Below are 18,764 nucleotides of genomic sequence, written 5' to 3' on the forward strand. Positions count from 1 at the left end.
AACTGCAGTAAGGTATCACCTCACACCCGTCAGAATGGCCATCATCAAAAAATCTACAAACAATAAATGCTGGAGAGGGTGTGGAGAAAGGGGAACCCTCTTGCACTGTTGGTGGGAATGTAAATTGATACAGCCACTATGGAGAACAGTGTGGAGTTTCCTTAAAAAACTAAAAATAGAACTACCATATGACCCAGGAATCACACTACTGGGTATATACTCAGAGAAAACCATAATTCAAAGACACATGCACCCCAATGTTCATTGCAGGTCTATTTACAAGAGCCAAGACATGCAAGCAACCTAAGTGTCCATCGACAGATGAATGGATAAAGAAGATGTGGCACATATACACAATGGAATATTACTAAGCCATAAAAAGAAACGAAATTGAGTTATTTGTAGTGAGGTGGATGGACCTAGAGTCTGTCATACAGAGTGAAGTAAGTCAGAAAGAGAAAAACAAATACCGTATGCTAACACATATATATGGAATCTAAAACAAAAAAATGGTTCTGAAGAACCTAGGGGCAGGACAGGAATAAAGACGCCGATGTAGAGAATGGACCTGAGGACATGGGGAGGGGGAAGGGTAAGCTGGGACGAAGTGAGAGAGTAGCACTGACATATATACACTACCAAATGTAAAACAGATAGCTAGTGGGAAGCAGTTGCATGGCACAGGGAGATCAGCTCGGTGCTTTGTGATCACCTAGAGGGGTGGGATAGGGAGGGTGGGTGGGAGTGAGGGAGACACAAGAGGGAAGAGATATGGGGATATATGTATATGTATAGCTGATTCACTTTGTTGTAAAGCAGAAACTAACACACCATTGTAAAGCAATTATACTCCAATAAAGATGTTAAAAAAAAGAAATATTAAAAGGATGCTAAAGGATCTGAGAGACCGTCTGTAGCAATCATCTTTGATTATGACATTTTATTAATAGACAATGCACAACAAATAATGCTTTTAAAAGGAAAATTAAGGAAGCAATGTTATTGTTTTTTCATTCTTGTGTGTGTCTGGGGGGAGGATGTATTAATTTCCTGTTGTGGCTCTAATAAATTACCACAAACTTGGTGGCTTAAAACCACACTAATTTATTACCTTACAGTTCTAGAGATGAGAAGTCTGAAATTGGTTTCATTGGCCTGAAATCAAGGTGTTGGCACAGTCAAATTCCCTCCAGAGGCTCTAGGGGACAATTCTTTTGGTACCTTTTCCAGATTCTGGAGGCTGCCTGTATTTCCTGGTGCGGACCCCTAATCCACAGAAAATACAAGTCCCCAGGGAATTCCCAGAAATATCGGGCAAGGCTTTGGATTTCTACTGAAATTCTATAGGAAATGAAGTGAGCAAAATTTATATCATTGAGGGGCAGGCATCAGAGTTACATAGAAGCAATCTTCACAATTTCCTTATCACTAAAACAAGAGATTTATTAGATTAACAAAAACATAACTTAAAGTGCTTGTGTTGGTGGGAGGAGGCTGTAAGGTACTAAAATAAGTCTAACCCACTGCCAACTCCCCGAGTCAGAAATATTAAAAGTAAATAATTATTGGATAAGTGGTCAATTCTCAACAAGGCAGTTTTTCCCAGGTATTGTTATACATCGTTTGTACCCAGAAAGCAGAGCTCATTAAAATAAATTAAAATAAAATAAATTAAAATAAATAATTAAATAAATTAAAAATAAAATAAATAAATTAAAAATTAAATAATAAACTAAAAATAAAATAAAATAAATAAAGTAAAATAAAATAAAGTAAAATAAAATAAAATAAATAAAGTAAAATAAATCTCTGGATTATGTAAGGTGTTTGTGTGAGATGTGTTTGACAACCTTCAGAGATCACATTTACTTAAGTGTGTATAACTTATAACCTAATACCACCTCTCTCTCCCATCCTTCCCAACTCTGGAAGAGATCTCTGCACTTCCCGGAGCTCAGTAAAACTAAAATGTGTGACAGCCTGGATGTTTGCAGAGGAAAACAACAAGCAGCAAATCCAGGAAAACAGATGCTCTTTGGTACTAAAGATACTATTGCCAAGCTTACAAATGAATATATCCAGGGATTACCAAGAGGTAACTGACGGCTTTAAATTGACAGCTGAATTTCAGGAGCTTGTTACTCCCATGGAAATGACTGACAGAACCTCAGTCGGTGTCCTTATTTAGAGTTCCCCCCAGGTGCCCAGCGGGGGTCTCTCAGGTACCCTGAATCGAGCCAAGCCATAGCTCCTGCCATTCACTACTATTATAGGTGTCCCAGCCCAAGTCCTTGCTAACTGCTGTCTACCCACCACCACTGGCTCTGCCTCCTTGAGGATCATCCTGGCCACCAATGTCTCCATTCTCACGATGCTGCTAGAGCTGGAACTGCATTGGGACTAAAAGCCTCTACTCTACAGCCTGCCCCAGCTTGAACTGCCCACCCTCAGCCTGTGTCCATAGCTCTGTATCTTGTCCCCAGCCAGACCAAATGTGATACAGGCACCTCCACTTTGAAGCCCATGCTGAAGGGAGTAGGCCTTTACTGCCATTCCCCTGGATATCAATCCTCTCACCCAGGCCATCTCTTGAACTCTAGTATCACCCCCAACTTCCCTTCATCTGTATCCACTTTCCCTCTCCTACCTAAAGTCCACCTCCTCTTTCTTTCGGGCTGTGCTGGAAGACTAATTCAAATAAATTAGGTATATACATGAGGGTATTACTTACATGATTCTCAACTGTGGGGAAGAGGGAAGAGGAGGATTTTGCCCCTCGGGACAAAAACAAAAAACAAAAAAAGTTGGATTTGGCATTATATGGAGACAATTTCATTTGTCACAACTGCAGGGTGCTACTGACATCTAGTGGAGAGATGTAAGATTGCTGCTTAAACATCCTAAACTGTCAATAGTGTCAAGGTTGAGAAACTCTGGCTTATATCTATTTCTTGGAAGAGTTATTACTTAAGTTTCAGTTTCCCAAGCAGATTTTTGATCAGCTGTCATGTTTCATGTTCTATTTCTCTTTTTCTCTAGTTGCTGTGTTTCACAGGTTGATGAGAATAAATTCAGAAGGTAATACACGATTAATTTTCCCAAGAATCCACCCAATCCAACAGTCTGTGAAAAAAAGACTGAGATTCAAATTCCATCCAGTACTTTCAGCATGTTCAACACCTACTCAACAGTCGGGTCTTTGCTTCTTCCCAATCCTGAAAGTGTATATTCCTTTAAAATTTTTATAGACGGTTTTTGTCTTTCTGAATTTGAATTCCTAAACAATATAAGATGATAACCAGGATCCTTTTTTCCCTTTTGGTTTTTATCATTGATTGTTTAGTTGCTGTCCACGCAAACCTTAATAAGCAAAGACTATCTCTTGGCCCAGATACAGCTAAAAGAAAGGAAAGGAAAGGAGTACGAACAAGGAAGAAAAAACACTACCTACCCACTGGAAATTTTTTCAAACAGAGCTCTATTAAATGTTCTACATCCTTAGGAAGGAGGAAATTCTGGGCTTATTTTTCTACCTCCAAATAAACCATTCAGTACTTTTTCTAAAATGTGGCTTCCCACTTAAACATTACAACAGCCTACACGCCCACTGCATCCACATTACCGCTCCGGCCTCATTTCTTAGGACGTTTTCCCTGCTCTCTGCACTCCAACCACACCATCTGCGCTTGCCAAGTATGCTTGCACCTCCAGGCCTTGCACTTACCGTTCCCCCAGCCTGGAACGCTCTTCCTTAGCCCCATATCTACAGTGCTCATTCGTTCACCCCCTTCAGATCTTTGCTCAACTGTCACGTTCTCAGTGAAACCTTCCCTCACCAAGGTATTTATAACAGCAAAACACTTTGCACTCCAACCTTCTCTCTGCTTTTTCTCCATAGCACCACCTAACAAAAAATGTTTTATATGTTCTTTATCTTTACCTCTCACACTAGAAATTATCTCCAAACAAATAGGAGAGCAATAAAATCACAAACGCACAACTAACTACACTTCTGTACCTACACTGTTAGCCATGTTTGCCGTGATTCTGGGGAAGCAAGAACTGACTTTATCTACAGGCCCCTTTTTCCAGCAAAACTGAATGAAAAAGTCAGCACTTTTAAAACTAGTGACCACATAGTAAAAACTGTACATCACTGCCCATTCATTTGAAAGCAAAGTGACTAGGATGGTATAAAAGTGATAAGCTGGTGCCTTTGAAACGTTTCGATGATGAACACGTTTTCTCAAAGTTTGAGAATTATCTCCCCTCTCTGTGCACAACCAGGAACAAAATGCAGAAGACGGTGAACGGGGTAGGGCTTGCCCCTTGCCTCTTTTATTCCCAGCTATATTGACAGGGCCTTCAGCAATGTCTGGCTCTTAGGACTTATTTAATAAAACTTGTTGAAGAAATGAATGATTGAATTCGAAGGGGACAAAAATTTTAGTGTATTGGCGTTCGCTATTTTCTGCTTAGATTCCTAATACCACCTCATCTTTATTGGGACCTTATTATAGGAAGCTCGGTTGGCAAGGGCATGGAAGGCAAGGGAACTTTCATACAATTGTGGGTGGGGGGTGTATAAACATCTTTGCAAAGCTATTCGGCAATAGCTACCAAAATGTTGAATGTATACACATTTTGGCCCCCAAGTTTCTCTAGATTTACCCAATGGAAATCATGGCACAAGTGCACGGCACTGCACCTCTGTTGGCTGAATCAAGACTTGAGTTCCAGCCTAGGACGCAGAAAGCTGTAAAGAGCATCGCCTCCACCCGACCAAAATAACGCTGAGCAATCTCCTGTCATTTTAGTTAAAACAACAACAACAACAAACAACCACCCCCAAGAAAGCTAATCTTGAGGCAAGTGGCCTCAGCGAGATAGGTGAGAGCCAATACCGAAGTCTCGAGGCCCAGCTGTAAATCCCACCCCTAACGACCCCGCGCTGCCCAAACCTCTCACTGAGACTCCTCAGCCGGCTCCGGGGCCCACTCAACTAGCTCTTCCAGAAGTTTCTGTTTTCCGGGGCTGGACTCCGCCTAGTCGGGGATCAGATTCACTTTCTAGTTTCCTCTTCCCGCTCGGGTCCTGCCTTGAACAAAGCGGACGCCCGCGCGCGCGCGCGCGCGGACTAGCGCTGCGGTCATCTTGCTCGCGCGCGCGCACACGCACGGGGCCGCTCAGTCCGCGCAGCAGCCGAGCGCTGAGGGGAGAAGCGGAGAGGACCGGCGCCTCCCAAGACGGACGCAGAGCCCAGCCACCATGAGGTGAGGGCTTCTGCCCGCTTCTTCTCCCCAACTCCGTGGGGCGTTTGTGGCACACCCGCGTTTCTCGCGTATTCCATTTCCAGCGCAGCGCTGCGGCCTTTGAAGGGGCCGAGCCCGGCCGCCAGGCATCTGCGTTGGCGGCGCTCCCCGGGAGCCCCGTCCGGGCCCGGGACGGCTGAAGGCGGGCCTGCTGGGGAGGGTGGCCGAGCGGACCCTTCTTTGGAGCCCCGGGCGTCCGCGGTCGGGACTGTCGGGCCGGGGGGCGGCGGGGCTGGGGGTGCCGGGCGACGCGTCCCGCGGGCCTGTCACCTCCCTGCGGCTTTGGTCGTCGCCGGCCCCGGACCGGTGCGGGCGGCTTCTGCGTGGCCGGTCCCCGCAGGCCTCAGCGCCCGGCGTCACACGCGTCCGTTCCTGCCATTTTGCCTTCTGATTCCTGGGTCTGACTTCTCCCCCTCCTTTGTACCATGGACAGATTGCTCTAGTTCCACCCCATCCACCGTTTTATGAGGCTTTCTTTCTCGTCTCCTTGACTGGCGTGTGGTGGGTGGTCCTAGGCTGACCCATGTAATCCGGTCCCCTGCCCTGCACGTGGGTAGTTAACGCTCTCCATCGGGAAGCTGAGGAGTGGGAGATTCCGACCTTGGGCCCCTGAAGCCCGTAGAGCCCTTTGTTCTAAATCCTGACTTTGACCACCTACGAGTTGGGTGACCCAAAGCAAAGTTTCTTCAGTTCGGTGGGTCTGTTTCTTACCTGTAGAAATTGATAGCATCCATCTCTTAGGACTGTAGACGGGGGCACATAATATTTGCAAATGTTGACTAAAAATATTTAATAAATGCCTCACTTCTACCATTTGTAAGAAGGGAGGGAGGTGGGAAGTATCAGGAAGGAGCCTGAAGAAATAGGGAAGGAAAGGCGGGTGCACAGTGTGTAGATGCAGGTTGGTGTGGAAGAGGGGTGGACCCCATTGGGCACTAACTGTCTCCCAAGAAAAATGAAAGACTACTCCTTCCTGGCAAAAAACAAAAACAAAAAACACCCCCCCACACACACACACAAAATTACCTGAAGATAGATGTTGCCTCTTGAGACACAATAGCCTCTCTCTGCCAGCTCCCCGGAGACAAAGTTTAAAAATTAAGTAGACATAGTTGAAAAAGTAAAACTTGTCATAAGTGTCCAGTTGTGCATAAATTCCAGAGTGTGGGCAAAGCACTTACACGGCTAACTGAATGTCCCTTGGAGATCTCACAGCCACATCATAATGCCTGGGGCAGCCCTCCGTCCTCATCGTCCTTGTGCAGAGGCAGATGTTCATTTTACTCTGTGGTTGGGCAGAGGGCTGGTAAGCCCATGTTGGATAGGGGAGACTGAAGTGGCAGAAAGCTTGGAGCCATTAGCAAGATGGGAAGAGCTAGCAGGAATTCCCTCATCTGAAATTCAGGTGCTTTTTTTTTTTTTAATGCTAGGCTCATGCCTCTGGGCTGGAAATGCCAGAAGCTACCAGTATATAATTGCATTCACTCAACAAATATTTATTATTGAGTTTCTCTTATATGCCTGAAATCACAGATGCTGGGGACACAGAGGTGAAAAACATAAAACTGGAGTAAGGTCCTTATTCTCATTTAAATGGGGGAAATAGACAACCAAGAATGAATGAGTAAATAATCAACATAATTCAGAAAGTGATAACAGCTATAAGGAAAATAAAATAGTGCTAAGAGAGTGACCTAGAATGGAGGGGGTGATTTTAGATAGCTCTACCACAGGCGGCCTCTTGGGTAAGGAATATTTGAGCTGAGTTAAAGGAAGGAGCTAGTCATACAAAGATTTAGGAGCAGAGCTTTTTAAGTAGAGTAAAAACAACAGGTGTAAAAGGCCTTGAACTTGATATGTTCAAGATAGGAAGAAGGTCAGTATGTCTAAAACACAGTTAATGAGGAGGAGAGTAGGAGAAGACAAGGTTGGGTGGGTAGACAAGTCCAGCTCCTTTAGGGACTTGTAAGACATGGCAAAGGCTAGATTAAAATCTAAGGGTGTTGGGAAGCTATTGGGAGATTTTAAACCAGAAGACTGACGTAATCTGGTTTACATTTTTAAAAGTTTACTAATACTGTATGGGGACCAAGAGTGGAAACAGAGACCAGATTTTTGCCACAGCTCAAAGGAAAGGTAATAGTCTTTCCTATTTTCCTAGACTAGCAGTGGAAATGGAAAAAAGTGGATGGATTTGAGATGTATTTGGGTGATAGAATTAACAGGACTTCCTATTGAAGAATAGGAATCAAAGATGACTCCTAGGTTATTTGGCCTGTGGAACTAAGAGGTACCGAACAAGGTGGGGAAAACCAAGGGAGGAACAGGCTCAAGGAACCCAGATTTCTATAATTTCTATATTTACTTGAGATGCCAACTGAACTTCTAATTGAAGGTGTAAACTAAAAGTTAGATAAGTCTGGAATTCAGGGGAGAGATCAGAGATAGAAGAAATACCTTGGAAGATCATCAGCATACACATCTTTGGATTATGGAAAAAAAGGTATTTTAATTCCCTTACATGAATAATGATGATAATTATATCTTTGATAACTAAGATTTTTGTCCTTCCTTCAGATCACTTTTAATACATTTCCACCCAGCTCTTTTGTTATTTGAAAGAATCATTAATCACCCTCTCTGCCCCTCCACAGCGTGTCCTAGTGAGAAGCAGCTCCATCTCAAAACAGCTCCAACAATGCAGAATGCTATGACTTTAGATTGAGGGCTCGTATTTGAAACCATTGTTTTCTTATCCTGAGACCTTTAACTGTCTGACATGTCCTTTCCAATGGGCAGTTACACAACCTCTTACCTGCTCTTTAAGCTGCTCTAAAATCTCTTGTTTTCTTTTAAGTCCTTCCCAGGCAAAGTGAATTTTACATACATTAGACATATCCTATATTTTAAAGCAAACTATTCTTAAAAACAACTCCAATTTTTATGTGAAAGGGGTAGTATAGCATTATGGTTAAAAGGCATAACCTTTTGTTTAAGTCAGGCAGAACTAGGTTTGAATCTGTGCTTGGACACTTTATAGCTGTGTAACCTTGGACATGTAATTTAAACTCTGTTTCCCAGCCCTCATCCATAAAATTGTGAAAATAATAAGACACTGTTATAAAAATTAAATGTAATTTGTGTAAAGTGCTTGGCAGACTGCCTGACATGTGCAGTGTGGCAAGTGAATGGTTTTGGGGGGTGTTTTTTTTGACCTCTCATCTGATTCTAGAAATATATTGTACAAGTGTAACATTTATACTATTGAGCTGAATCTGTAGTGAACCTAGGTCTTATGCATAAAGTTGTTTTCTCATATATATCCTTGTTTGCCATTTAATTTAGCCCTCACTGTCAATAAAATAGGGAAAATTTCAAGTTAGAGTAGAGGTCTAGCCTGTTGGGCTTGAGGCTTTTTTATACATTAAGCTCTATAGGCCCAGTGTCTTCAACTGTCCTGTCCCATGCAGTAACCACTAGTCATACGTGACTATTCAAATTAATTAAAAGTAAATAAAATATAAAAAGCAGTTCAGTGGTCATCCTAGCCACATTTCATGTGATCAGTGGTCACGTGTGTAGTGTCTATCACATTGTGCAGCACAGATAAGAACATTCCCATCGTGGCAGGAAGTTCTGTTAGAAAGCTCTGGTCTAGAACCTGCAATCACTAAAATGTGGGACCTGTATATATGTGTTTACATGTATATACAGACCACACAAGAGAATAAATATGAAAAATTTATAAAATTAAAATTAGTAATTATAAGTGAATGTAAATGTCTACTAAATATAATACTAAGTTAGCTATTAATGTTTAAATTTAGTATTTATAAAATTAGAAAACATGTCATGAAGTATATGATTAGATTATAAATATGAAGTGGTTTTATTTTTCTAGTCACTACTGCTAATTGTGTACTTAGTCCAGTTCTCTGACTCTTCTGCCACTTTTGGCTATTAGGACAGCCTCTTTCCAGTTCCTGAAGACTCAGCCCAATTCATTTTAAAACCTCAATCTCATATTTGATTCAAAGCACTCTTCTCTTCCTTCCCAACTCCCAGAAAATATTGATAAAGGTGCTGTGAAGAATAGGAAAATGTGATAGACTAGACTGTAGGATGGCAGGCAAGGTGGAGATGCAGCTTGAGCTAAAGTGGTCAGGGGTAGCCTTCTTTGAAGAGCTGAGATTTGAGCCAAGCCCAGAATTATGAGAATAAGTAAACCCTAGTACTCTCTTAGGAAGAATTCACAGAGTGAGGGAATAAAAAGCAGGTACAAATGCCCTGACGTAGGTGCATACTTGGGATAAGAAATAATAAACAATAAAATTTTGTAAAGGCTTGTAAGACTGGAGTGCAGTGAGCATGAGGAAAGTGGTACAAAATGAGGTTAGAGCAGTAGACATGGGCCAGATGGTAAAGGGCATAGTAACCATGGTTAGGAGTTTGGGGCTGGAGATAAAGATTTGAGTAGTATTAACAGTGTATAGTTTCACTCTGCTTCATATTCCGTCCTTCTCACAAGTATCCCCATCTCTCCCACAAGAATCATTTTCTCCCTTAATACTGGATCATTTCCCTTTGACATATCATTAAGTCATTAAAAATATGAAAAAAATTTTGACAATTTCCTCAGATTTGCCTCTGTTTCACTTTTAATACATTTCTGCATACATTGAGTGAATGCTGACAATTTCCTCAGATTTGCCTCTGTTTCTCTACTCCCTTCATAGTAAAATTCCTTGAAGGAGTGACCATATCCACTTCTTCTCCTCTTCCCATTATCTCCTCAACCCACTCCAGTAATATTTTCATCCCTACCGTTCTGTTAAAACAACAAGTTCCCCCACAACTTTACTCCTCCCCAAACAGTGATCTCTGTCCTCATTTTCTCAACCTCTTAGGATCATTGTGCACATTAAACATTTCTCTTTTTTCAAAATCAACATTTTCTTCTTTAGGCTTTCATGACACGAGATTTCTTGGTTTATCTGCTCCCCTACTGATTATTAAGATTAGAAAGGGGCAATTGAGTTGAAGTAAGATCTCAACAATGAAAAGGAGGAAGTCATAAAAGATCTGAGGGCAGAATGGTCTAAGCCAGTGCTTCTCAACCAGGGTGATTTTTGCTCCCCCAGGGGACATTGGTGATGTCTGGAGACAGTTTCGGTTGTCACCACCGGAGGAATGCTAGTTACATCTACTGGGTCAAGGCCAGGGATGCTACTAAATATCCTGCAATGCACAGGTCAGCCCCAACTAGAAGAATTCCTCGACAATCATAACTAAAGTACACCACCACTACCACCACCACCACATAATCCCATTACTCTGATTTTTTTTTTTCTTAACACTTACTACTGTCTGGAATTATGTTGTCTGTTGATTTGTTTACATGTTTATTTTCTGTCAACCCCTTTTGTTCCCTCCTCTCCTATAATAGAATTACCATGAAGAAAAGGCCTTTTTCTATCTTGCTCATTACTGTATTCACTACAACCAGCATATTGCCTGGCACGTATGACATGAGGTGATCAATAAATGTTTCCTTCTTTTTTTCATTTATTTGGCTGCATTGGGTCTTAGTTGCGGCACACGGGATCCTTGTTGCAGCATGCGGGATCTTTCGTTGTGGCACGTGGGCTCTTTATTGCGGCGTGCGGGTTTCTCTCTAGTTGTGGTGCGTGGGCTCCAGAGTGTGCGGGCTCAGTAGCTGCGGCGTGCGGGCTTAGTTGCCCCGTGGCATGTGAGATCTTAGTTCCCCAACCAGGGATCGAACCCGCATCCCCTGCATTGGAAGGCGGATTATTAACCACTGGACCACCAGGAAAGTCCCCAATAAATGTTTCTTGATAGAAATACTATAGTTCCCGTAAACATTTATACAAATATGCATACATACATATAAGGAGGAGAGTCCTGTGCACAGCATAAAGGGAAATACACACACACTGTACATTATTCATCCGATAATTAGAATATTTCCCTCTTTGAGAGAAGCCTTAAGTAGCTTTTTTTTTTCTGTAAATTTCTTTCAACCCTTAATTGTGGCCGATTGTAGATTTAGAAAGCCTTTCCTGACTGCCTTGCCACTACCGTCAGCAAAACTAGGTATATTAATCAGGATTTTGTCAGTTGCAGACAGGAGAAACCCAGTTCAAACTGGCTTAAGCAAAAAGAGAGATTATTTCCTTAAAAAAGTAGAAGTCCAGGGATGGATAGGGTGATCCAGGTATTTAATCAGCACCACAAGCAATCTGTCTTTATTCCTGTCTAAGCCCTGCTTTCCTCTATGCTTGATTCTTTCTCAGGCAGGCTGTCCCCAAGAGTTTGGAAAGATGGCCACCAGCAACTCCAGCTTATATTCTACAAGCTTAAAATTTTTGGAAGAGAGTTCCAGCAAAGCCCCATTTCAGCAAAATTATATTTTAATTGGATTATCTCTGAATATATCACTGGGTCCAAGGAATGGCTGGAATATGTGTGCTTTCCTACAGACTGGAAGAAAGTGTAGACAGCCTGTCTCAGATCACATGGACTGAGAGTAGGGGGAGATGTTCCACCAAATGAAGGCCCCAGATGTCCACAACACTGGACTATGTGCCCTTCCTGAGTCACTTCCATGGAACTTTACTGGAATGCTGAGTTGTAATTGACTGTGTACTTAGTGTACTTATAAGCTCTGTATAAGCAGGGCTGTGTCTTATTCACAGTTACATCCCCAGGGTTATTCAGAACATCTTGCACATAAAAGTCTTTCGGTAATGAATAAATACTTCCTGTCCCTTCCTTTCCCCTTCAGCTTCCTAGCTTCAGAGATGAAACTAGGCCCTGCAGAGGGAGTTCAACAAATATTTGTGAAGTGAACATTAAGGGTAATGTTAAGTTAATAATAGGTGGTAGCCTTTATTTATGCCCACAATCCTAAAGGTCAGAAGGATATTCCACATAACATCAAAACCTACTAACCCTCCCTTTGCTTTTTCCCCATTTTCTCTAAATCTTTGTTATATCTCAAACTTATACTTCTTCCCGTCTCTTGGTGTTCCTGTTCCTGTTCCTTTCTGACTCTGTGTCTTTTTTTTCTCTGTGGGGTTTCCTTTGTTTGTTTCTTTATTTCTCTGCAAAAATTATATATTCATGTGGCTTCTCTCTCCTTCAGTGTACTTATTTTTCTTATTTCTCACCTTCTCTTTCCCTTCACTACTCATAATACAGAAAAGAAATTTTTATGTTGTTTATTAACTGTGTATATATCTATTATTATTAATTTTCAGAACTAGTAAATACGATATTTTAAATTCCCCTCTCTAAAAATAGGTGGTCCTTGTGGGTTAGTGACTGCCAAAAGGAAATAGATACCCTATAACATAGAAAATGCTGTCATCTCTCCAGAATTGGTTTTGCAATAAATAATGTGAATTTAATGAAATATTTTAGGACATAACTATACTAGTTTCCTCTGTGTATAGAGTTATAGAAACCTAGTGCTTTAACTGTAAGATCAAATAGATAAAATACAGTTCTTTGCTTAACAAGCTGTTTAAGCTTTAAAAATTTATTATTTCCTTTATTTCTTCAAAAATTAAAAAGGATTTTATCTTTGACAGTGAAATTCCTAAGGACTCATTGAAGGCCATTCTGTTGGAGTTAGAATGTCACTTCACATGGAACTTACTTAAGGAAGACATTGATCTGTTTGATGTAGAAGATACAATTGGGCAACAGCTTGAATTTCTTACCACAAAATCCAGACTCACTCTTTATAACCTGTTGGCCTATGTGAAACACCTGAAGGGCCAAAATAAAGATGCTCTAGAGTGCTTGAAACAAGCAGAAGAAATAATACAGCGAGAACACTCGGACAAAGAAGAAGTACAAAGTCTGGTCACTTGGGGAAACTACGCCTGGGTTTATTATCACATGGACCAGCTTAAAGAAGCTCAGAAGTATATAGACAAGGTAGGGAACGTCTGCAAGAAATTGTCCAGTCCTTCTGACTACAAGTTGGAGCGTCCAGAGATTGACTGTGAGAAAGGGTGGGCACTCTTGAAATTTGGAGGAAAGTATTACCAAAAGGCTAAAGCAGCTTTTGAGAAGGCTCTGGAAGCAGAACCCGACAATCCAGAATTTAACATCGGCTATGCCATCACAGTGTATCGGCTGGATGATTCTGACAGAGAAGGGTCTATAAAGAGCTTTTCTCTGGGCCCCCTGCGGAAAGCTGTTACCCTGAACCCAGATAATTCCTATATTAAGGTTTTTCTGGCGCTGAAGCTTCAAGATGTACATGCAGAAGCCGAAGGGGAAAAGTATATTGAAGAAATCCTGGACCAGATATCATCCCAACCTTACGTTCTTCGTTATGCAGCCAAATTCTATAGGAGAAAAAATTCCTGGGACAAAGCTCTTGAACTTTTGAAAAAGGCCTTAGAGGCAACACCAACCTCTTCTTTCCTGCATCACCAAATGGGACTTTGCTATAGGGCACAAATGATCCAAATCAAGAAGGCCACTCGCAACAGACCTAAAGGAAAGGATAAACTGAAAGTTGATGAGCTGATTACATCAGCTATATTTCATTTCAAAGAAGCTGTGGAGCGAGATTCTATGTTTGCATTTGCCTACACGGACCTGGCCAACATGTATGCTGAGGGAGGCCAGTATGGCAACGCTGAAGACATTTTTCAGAAAGCTCTTCGTCTGGAGAACATAACTGATGACCACAAACATCAGATCCACTACCACTATGGCCGCTTTCAGGAATTTCACTGTAAATCAGAAAATACTGCCATCCACCATTATTTAGAAGCCTTAAAGGTCAAAGACAGGTCATCTCTGCGTACTAAACTGACAAGTGCTCTAAAGAAATTGGCTTCCAAGAGACTTGGTCACAATGATTCAGATGTGCAGAGTTTAAGTGCCCTAGGGTTTGTTTACAAGCTGGAGGGAGAAAAGAGGCAAGCTGCTGAGTACTATGAAAGGGCCCAAAAGATAGATCCAGAAAATGCAGAATTTCTTACTGCTCTCTGTGAGCTTCGACTTTCCATTTAAATACATACTCCAGGAAATTAGTTCTAAGCTTTTTTCCTCCATTTTGGTTTCTTATATTTTTCTTTATTGTTTTAATCCATTGTTCATTATAGAGCTAAGTTTTATTGAATTGTTATTTTGTATCTGGCATCATGCTAAATACTTTATATATTTAGTTATGATGAATCTTTTTTTTTAATTAAAATACAGTAATCCATTGAGAAACAGCAAAATTCCAGCTGTTGTAACTTTATAAAGTATGGTCATTATGACTTTATATCCTTTATCTCTGCTATTTATAATAATTTTCTGATTAGATTTTGTGAAGTTTTCCATATCACTTCCTTATGCTGCGAGTATAATCCTACACATGCCTTTGACACCTACGTCAGGAACAGTCTTTTAAGGAGTGCAAAATTATATTAGTTAAGCACTTAACTATGTAGCTTGCAAAAGACGGAAACCTCTAGTTACAGATGTTCCAACTTTGAGGATATTTAACCATCAACATGATAGTTACCTAAAGAATCCTCTTTGTTGGAAGAAAAAAGTTTATAATAGAAGTTTGTCATCCCTGATGACTTCAGTAAAAGGAGAAAATACTAGAACATGAGAAAAAAGATTTCCCCATATACAGAACTTCAGGGACCCATGAGAAATCCAAAGTATTACCTCCCAAAATATTCATTAAGTAGCTAGAAATAGTGATGAGGAAAAAAATGGATAATGGAAAATCATTAGTTTCAAATTTTTCTAGTTCTTTTAACTAGAAGAATAAACCTAAAGTTAATCTAGATGGAATTAATTTTATTCCTTCCAATTAAAATTGCAGTATTTTTAGGTTAAAATCATTGAGATAAAAAGCGGACCAATTGAGAAGTTGGGAGAAATGATAAACAAATGGGTAAAGTAGATGCCCCTAACCTACATCCCCAGATTACCAAGATTTCAGTGATTTAGTTTTGGGTCTGGACTGGTTGGAATTCTCATCCACACAATTTCTGGCCTTTGGTTAACTGTTTTAGTATTCCAAAGTTACTTCTATGAAGCTTTTCCTTTTGTCTGAAGTTTTCAGATTGACATGTTTTCCTGTAGATCCTCTAGGAATAGTTAAGCCCTGTTTTCAGTTTTAATATCCACTTTGAAGGGTCACTGCTTAAGGGCTTTTACCCCAGAGGACTTTTTAAATCGGGATGTTGCTAAAAGTGGCTTCTTTAATGTTGTTTCCTTGATTATAGACTACACAATTATATTTACCACCACAGTGTTAGTGGAAAAATATGCCATATGATTTAATTCTCCATACCTTCAATGTAGCTCTTAAAACTACTGTAATATATACTGTATATATTCTCCATACCTCCTAAAACTACTGTGTTTTTTACTTTTTGTTACTATTTTTATTTTTTAAATTTCTATTATAGTTTTGATTATTATAGTAGTGAACTCTCATTGTAAAATTTCAAACAATACTAAAGTATATGAATTTAAAAGAGCACTTCCTTCGCCCTACACCAGTTCCACATGCCCAAGGTAAACTGTTAATAATTTGATAGGTATCCCTCCAGATATTTTTTTCTCAGCATATTCAAACATACATAAATACTGCAGTGTATCTCATGAATTAAATTTTTTTTAAGGTTCATTTTACTTATCTCCCTGCTGGTTTTATTTATTTCGCTGATTTCACTTGTTTATTCAAGAATTAAGAACAGGCAAGGGAATGATCTTTAAGTATTTCAGTAATTCAGGACTGAAGTCCTAACCTATCAGTAGAAGCATTTGTCCTGTTTTGCAGCAAATAGCTTATTTTGCAGCAAGTCATTTTCTCCCATTGGGAATAATGTTACGATTAAGGTTATGTTCCCAAGTAGAGACTTCATATGCAATAAAATTACAGTTGTGATATCAAAACAAAGATACAACTATACAAGCCTCTCTATTTAAACATTAGACTTTAAGGTCTATTAAGTGATTTTAAAATCCACTAGATATTAAAATATTGAAATATATAAGAAGCATAACACTAAGAAAGTATAAAATCAGCATATGAATAATACAACTATATAAGTTGAACTAAAATTAATATTTATAATAACTTTAAATTTTGTCAGTATTGTGCTTGCCTTCCTAAACTTTATTTAGAGATACTTTCATAGACTCTTCAGTTTAAAAAAGACCTCAAAATTCACCTTTATTAATTAACCATCAAAATTTGAAGGTTGAATTATCTTCCTAAACGATAATTTTTGTCTTCAGATAGTCCTTATTCTTAGAAATTTGGGACTTCCCTAGTGGTGCAGTGGTTAAGAATCCACCTGCCAATGCAGGGGACACGGGTTAGATCCCTGGTCCAGAAAGATCCCACATGCCGCGGAGCAACTAAGCCTGTGCGCCACGACTACTGAGCCTGTACTCCAGAGCCCGTGAGCCACAACTATGGAAGCCCGCACGCCTAGAGCCTGAGCTCTGCAACAAGAGAAGCCACCGCAATGAGAAACCTGCGTACCACAGCGAAGAGTAGCCCCCGCTCACCACAACCAGAAAAAGCCCGCGCGCAGCGACGAAGACCCAATGCAGCCAAAAATAAATTTATTAAAAAAATAAAATTTGTTTCTGCCATTTAACTGAAGACTTCTAGCGTGTAGTTTACACATTTTGGTCTGTCCTTAGGGACTTCAAAGATCTAATGCTTTTTAGAGATGACATTTTGTATTAGTTAAAACTCTTAATTGCAAATCAAAAAACTCAGCTAAACTGACCTAAGCAAAAATGAAAATATAATGAATGATGTAATTTAATAGTCCAGGGGCAGCACTAATTTCAGATAAATTTGAAGGAACAAATGAATCACCAAATACATATGGCTGTTATGTGAAGTCGTGACACTGAGTTGCCAAAAACCAAATGTCTACTACACATATCTTAAAGTAATTGAAGACAATTGCCCTGTGTCCCCTGAAACTTGAGTTAAACATTCCATTTCCTTTCACCCACTGCCATAAGACATATTGCAGTCTCCTCCCCATCATGGTTATTTTGAATTCTCTCCAAATTGTCTTTATCCTTTGGCAAGGGTTTGTGCACAGGGTTTAACTTCATACCTAAAGTGAGGTTTTAGGACTCTGGTAGAATTATCCCTTATCTTTTCTATGAACTATATGTATATTAATGTAGCCAAAATAATAACATCCACTTCCTATCTACTTATGTGTAGGTTTTTCCACACATGCCGTTTTAAGGCATGCCTTACATATCCTATACCTGACCATTTGGCTTTTGAAAGTGTTTTATGTTCCTTGGTAGCATTCAGTACTTCAATTCAGATGACCCACATCTCTTAAAGAAATTGTATAAATATTTGTATATAAGATGCTATCCACTGTAAATGACAGAAAATAGAAAACCTGGCATAATCTGTCTTTAAACCAGTAAGAAACAAAAGTAAATCGTGTTTTCAAACAAGGCTTAATCTTTTCAAAGCACTGTGGCCAAGACACGATCACTGTCTCTACTTCTCAGCACTGATTTATCAAATTTGGCTCCATTCTGAGAAAACTACCTTTGTGATCCTAAGATGGCTGCCACATGCACTCTTGTCTCTATGCAGTGGAAAAGAGCACATCTCTTCCCTGAACCATCTCAGAAGTCCAGGTTTGCAGTGTGATAGGACTGTCATAGGTTATGGAACCATTTTCAAATAAGTCATCATGGCCAGAGAGGAAGAGACCATGTTCATTAGTTAGGCCTGAGACATAGCTGGCACAGAAAGACAGGAATGAGGAGAAAGTTAACTTCCTTAGAAGCATGGACTGCAAGGTGCAGGGATGGAATTATCAAGAAAATCGGGATTGGATACTGGCAGCCAAAAATACCAAAGTCATGTAGATTCAAATTTTGTCTTCTTCCCCATTCCATACATGTCTATAGCAAGTGAAGTATTTCAAAAAGGAGGTAGTCATTCTAGCTCTAGTCATTACTGAAGCCCCCAGTAAACTTTTTCTGTTGAGATTTCAGTCTGGTTCTCTTATTCCTCTTTATTCCTACAGATCTGTTCTCAGCATCATGGGTAGGGGGAGTGGGGTATGGAAAGTGGAGCAAGGGAAGAAGTTATACTCACATTGTAGCAACTGCTACCAACTGTAATTCAGACAACTTCAAAAAATAGGTAGAATTATGGGCTTCCCCGGTGGCGCAGTGGTTAAGAACCCGCCTGCCAATGTAGGGGACACAGGTTTGAGCCCTGGTCCAGGAAGATCCCACATGTCACGGAGCAACTAAGCCCGTGCGCCACAACTACTGAGCCTGCGCTCTAGAGCCCACGAGCCAAAACTACTGAAGCCTGCGTGCCACAACTACTGAAACCTGCGTGCCTAGAGCCTGTGCTCCACAACAAAAGAAGCCACCGCAATGAGA

The 18,764-nt window shown here is 40.4% G+C and overlaps 1 protein-coding gene across 1 annotated transcript; it reads left to right on the top strand.

Annotated features, from left to right (window-relative positions):
- The first annotated feature begins 5,187 nt into the window (after positions 1-5,187).
- Positions 5,188-16,975, top strand: LOC132507293 (interferon-induced protein with tetratricopeptide repeats 5). The gene is made up of 2 exons (XM_060126498.1): positions 5,188-5,273; positions 12,926-16,975. The coding sequence occupies exons 1-2, from the start codon at positions 5,269-5,271 to the stop codon at positions 14,367-14,369; spliced, it is 1,449 nt and encodes a 482-aa protein (XP_059982481.1). The 5' UTR covers positions 5,188-5,268; the 3' UTR covers positions 14,370-16,975.
- The last annotated feature ends 1,789 nt before the right edge of the window (positions 16,976-18,764 follow it).

This window comes from Lagenorhynchus albirostris, chromosome 16, assembly GCF_949774975.1.
Source record: "Lagenorhynchus albirostris chromosome 16, mLagAlb1.1, whole genome shotgun sequence".
Taxonomy (NCBI): Eukaryota; Metazoa; Chordata; class Mammalia; order Artiodactyla; family Delphinidae; genus Lagenorhynchus; species Lagenorhynchus albirostris.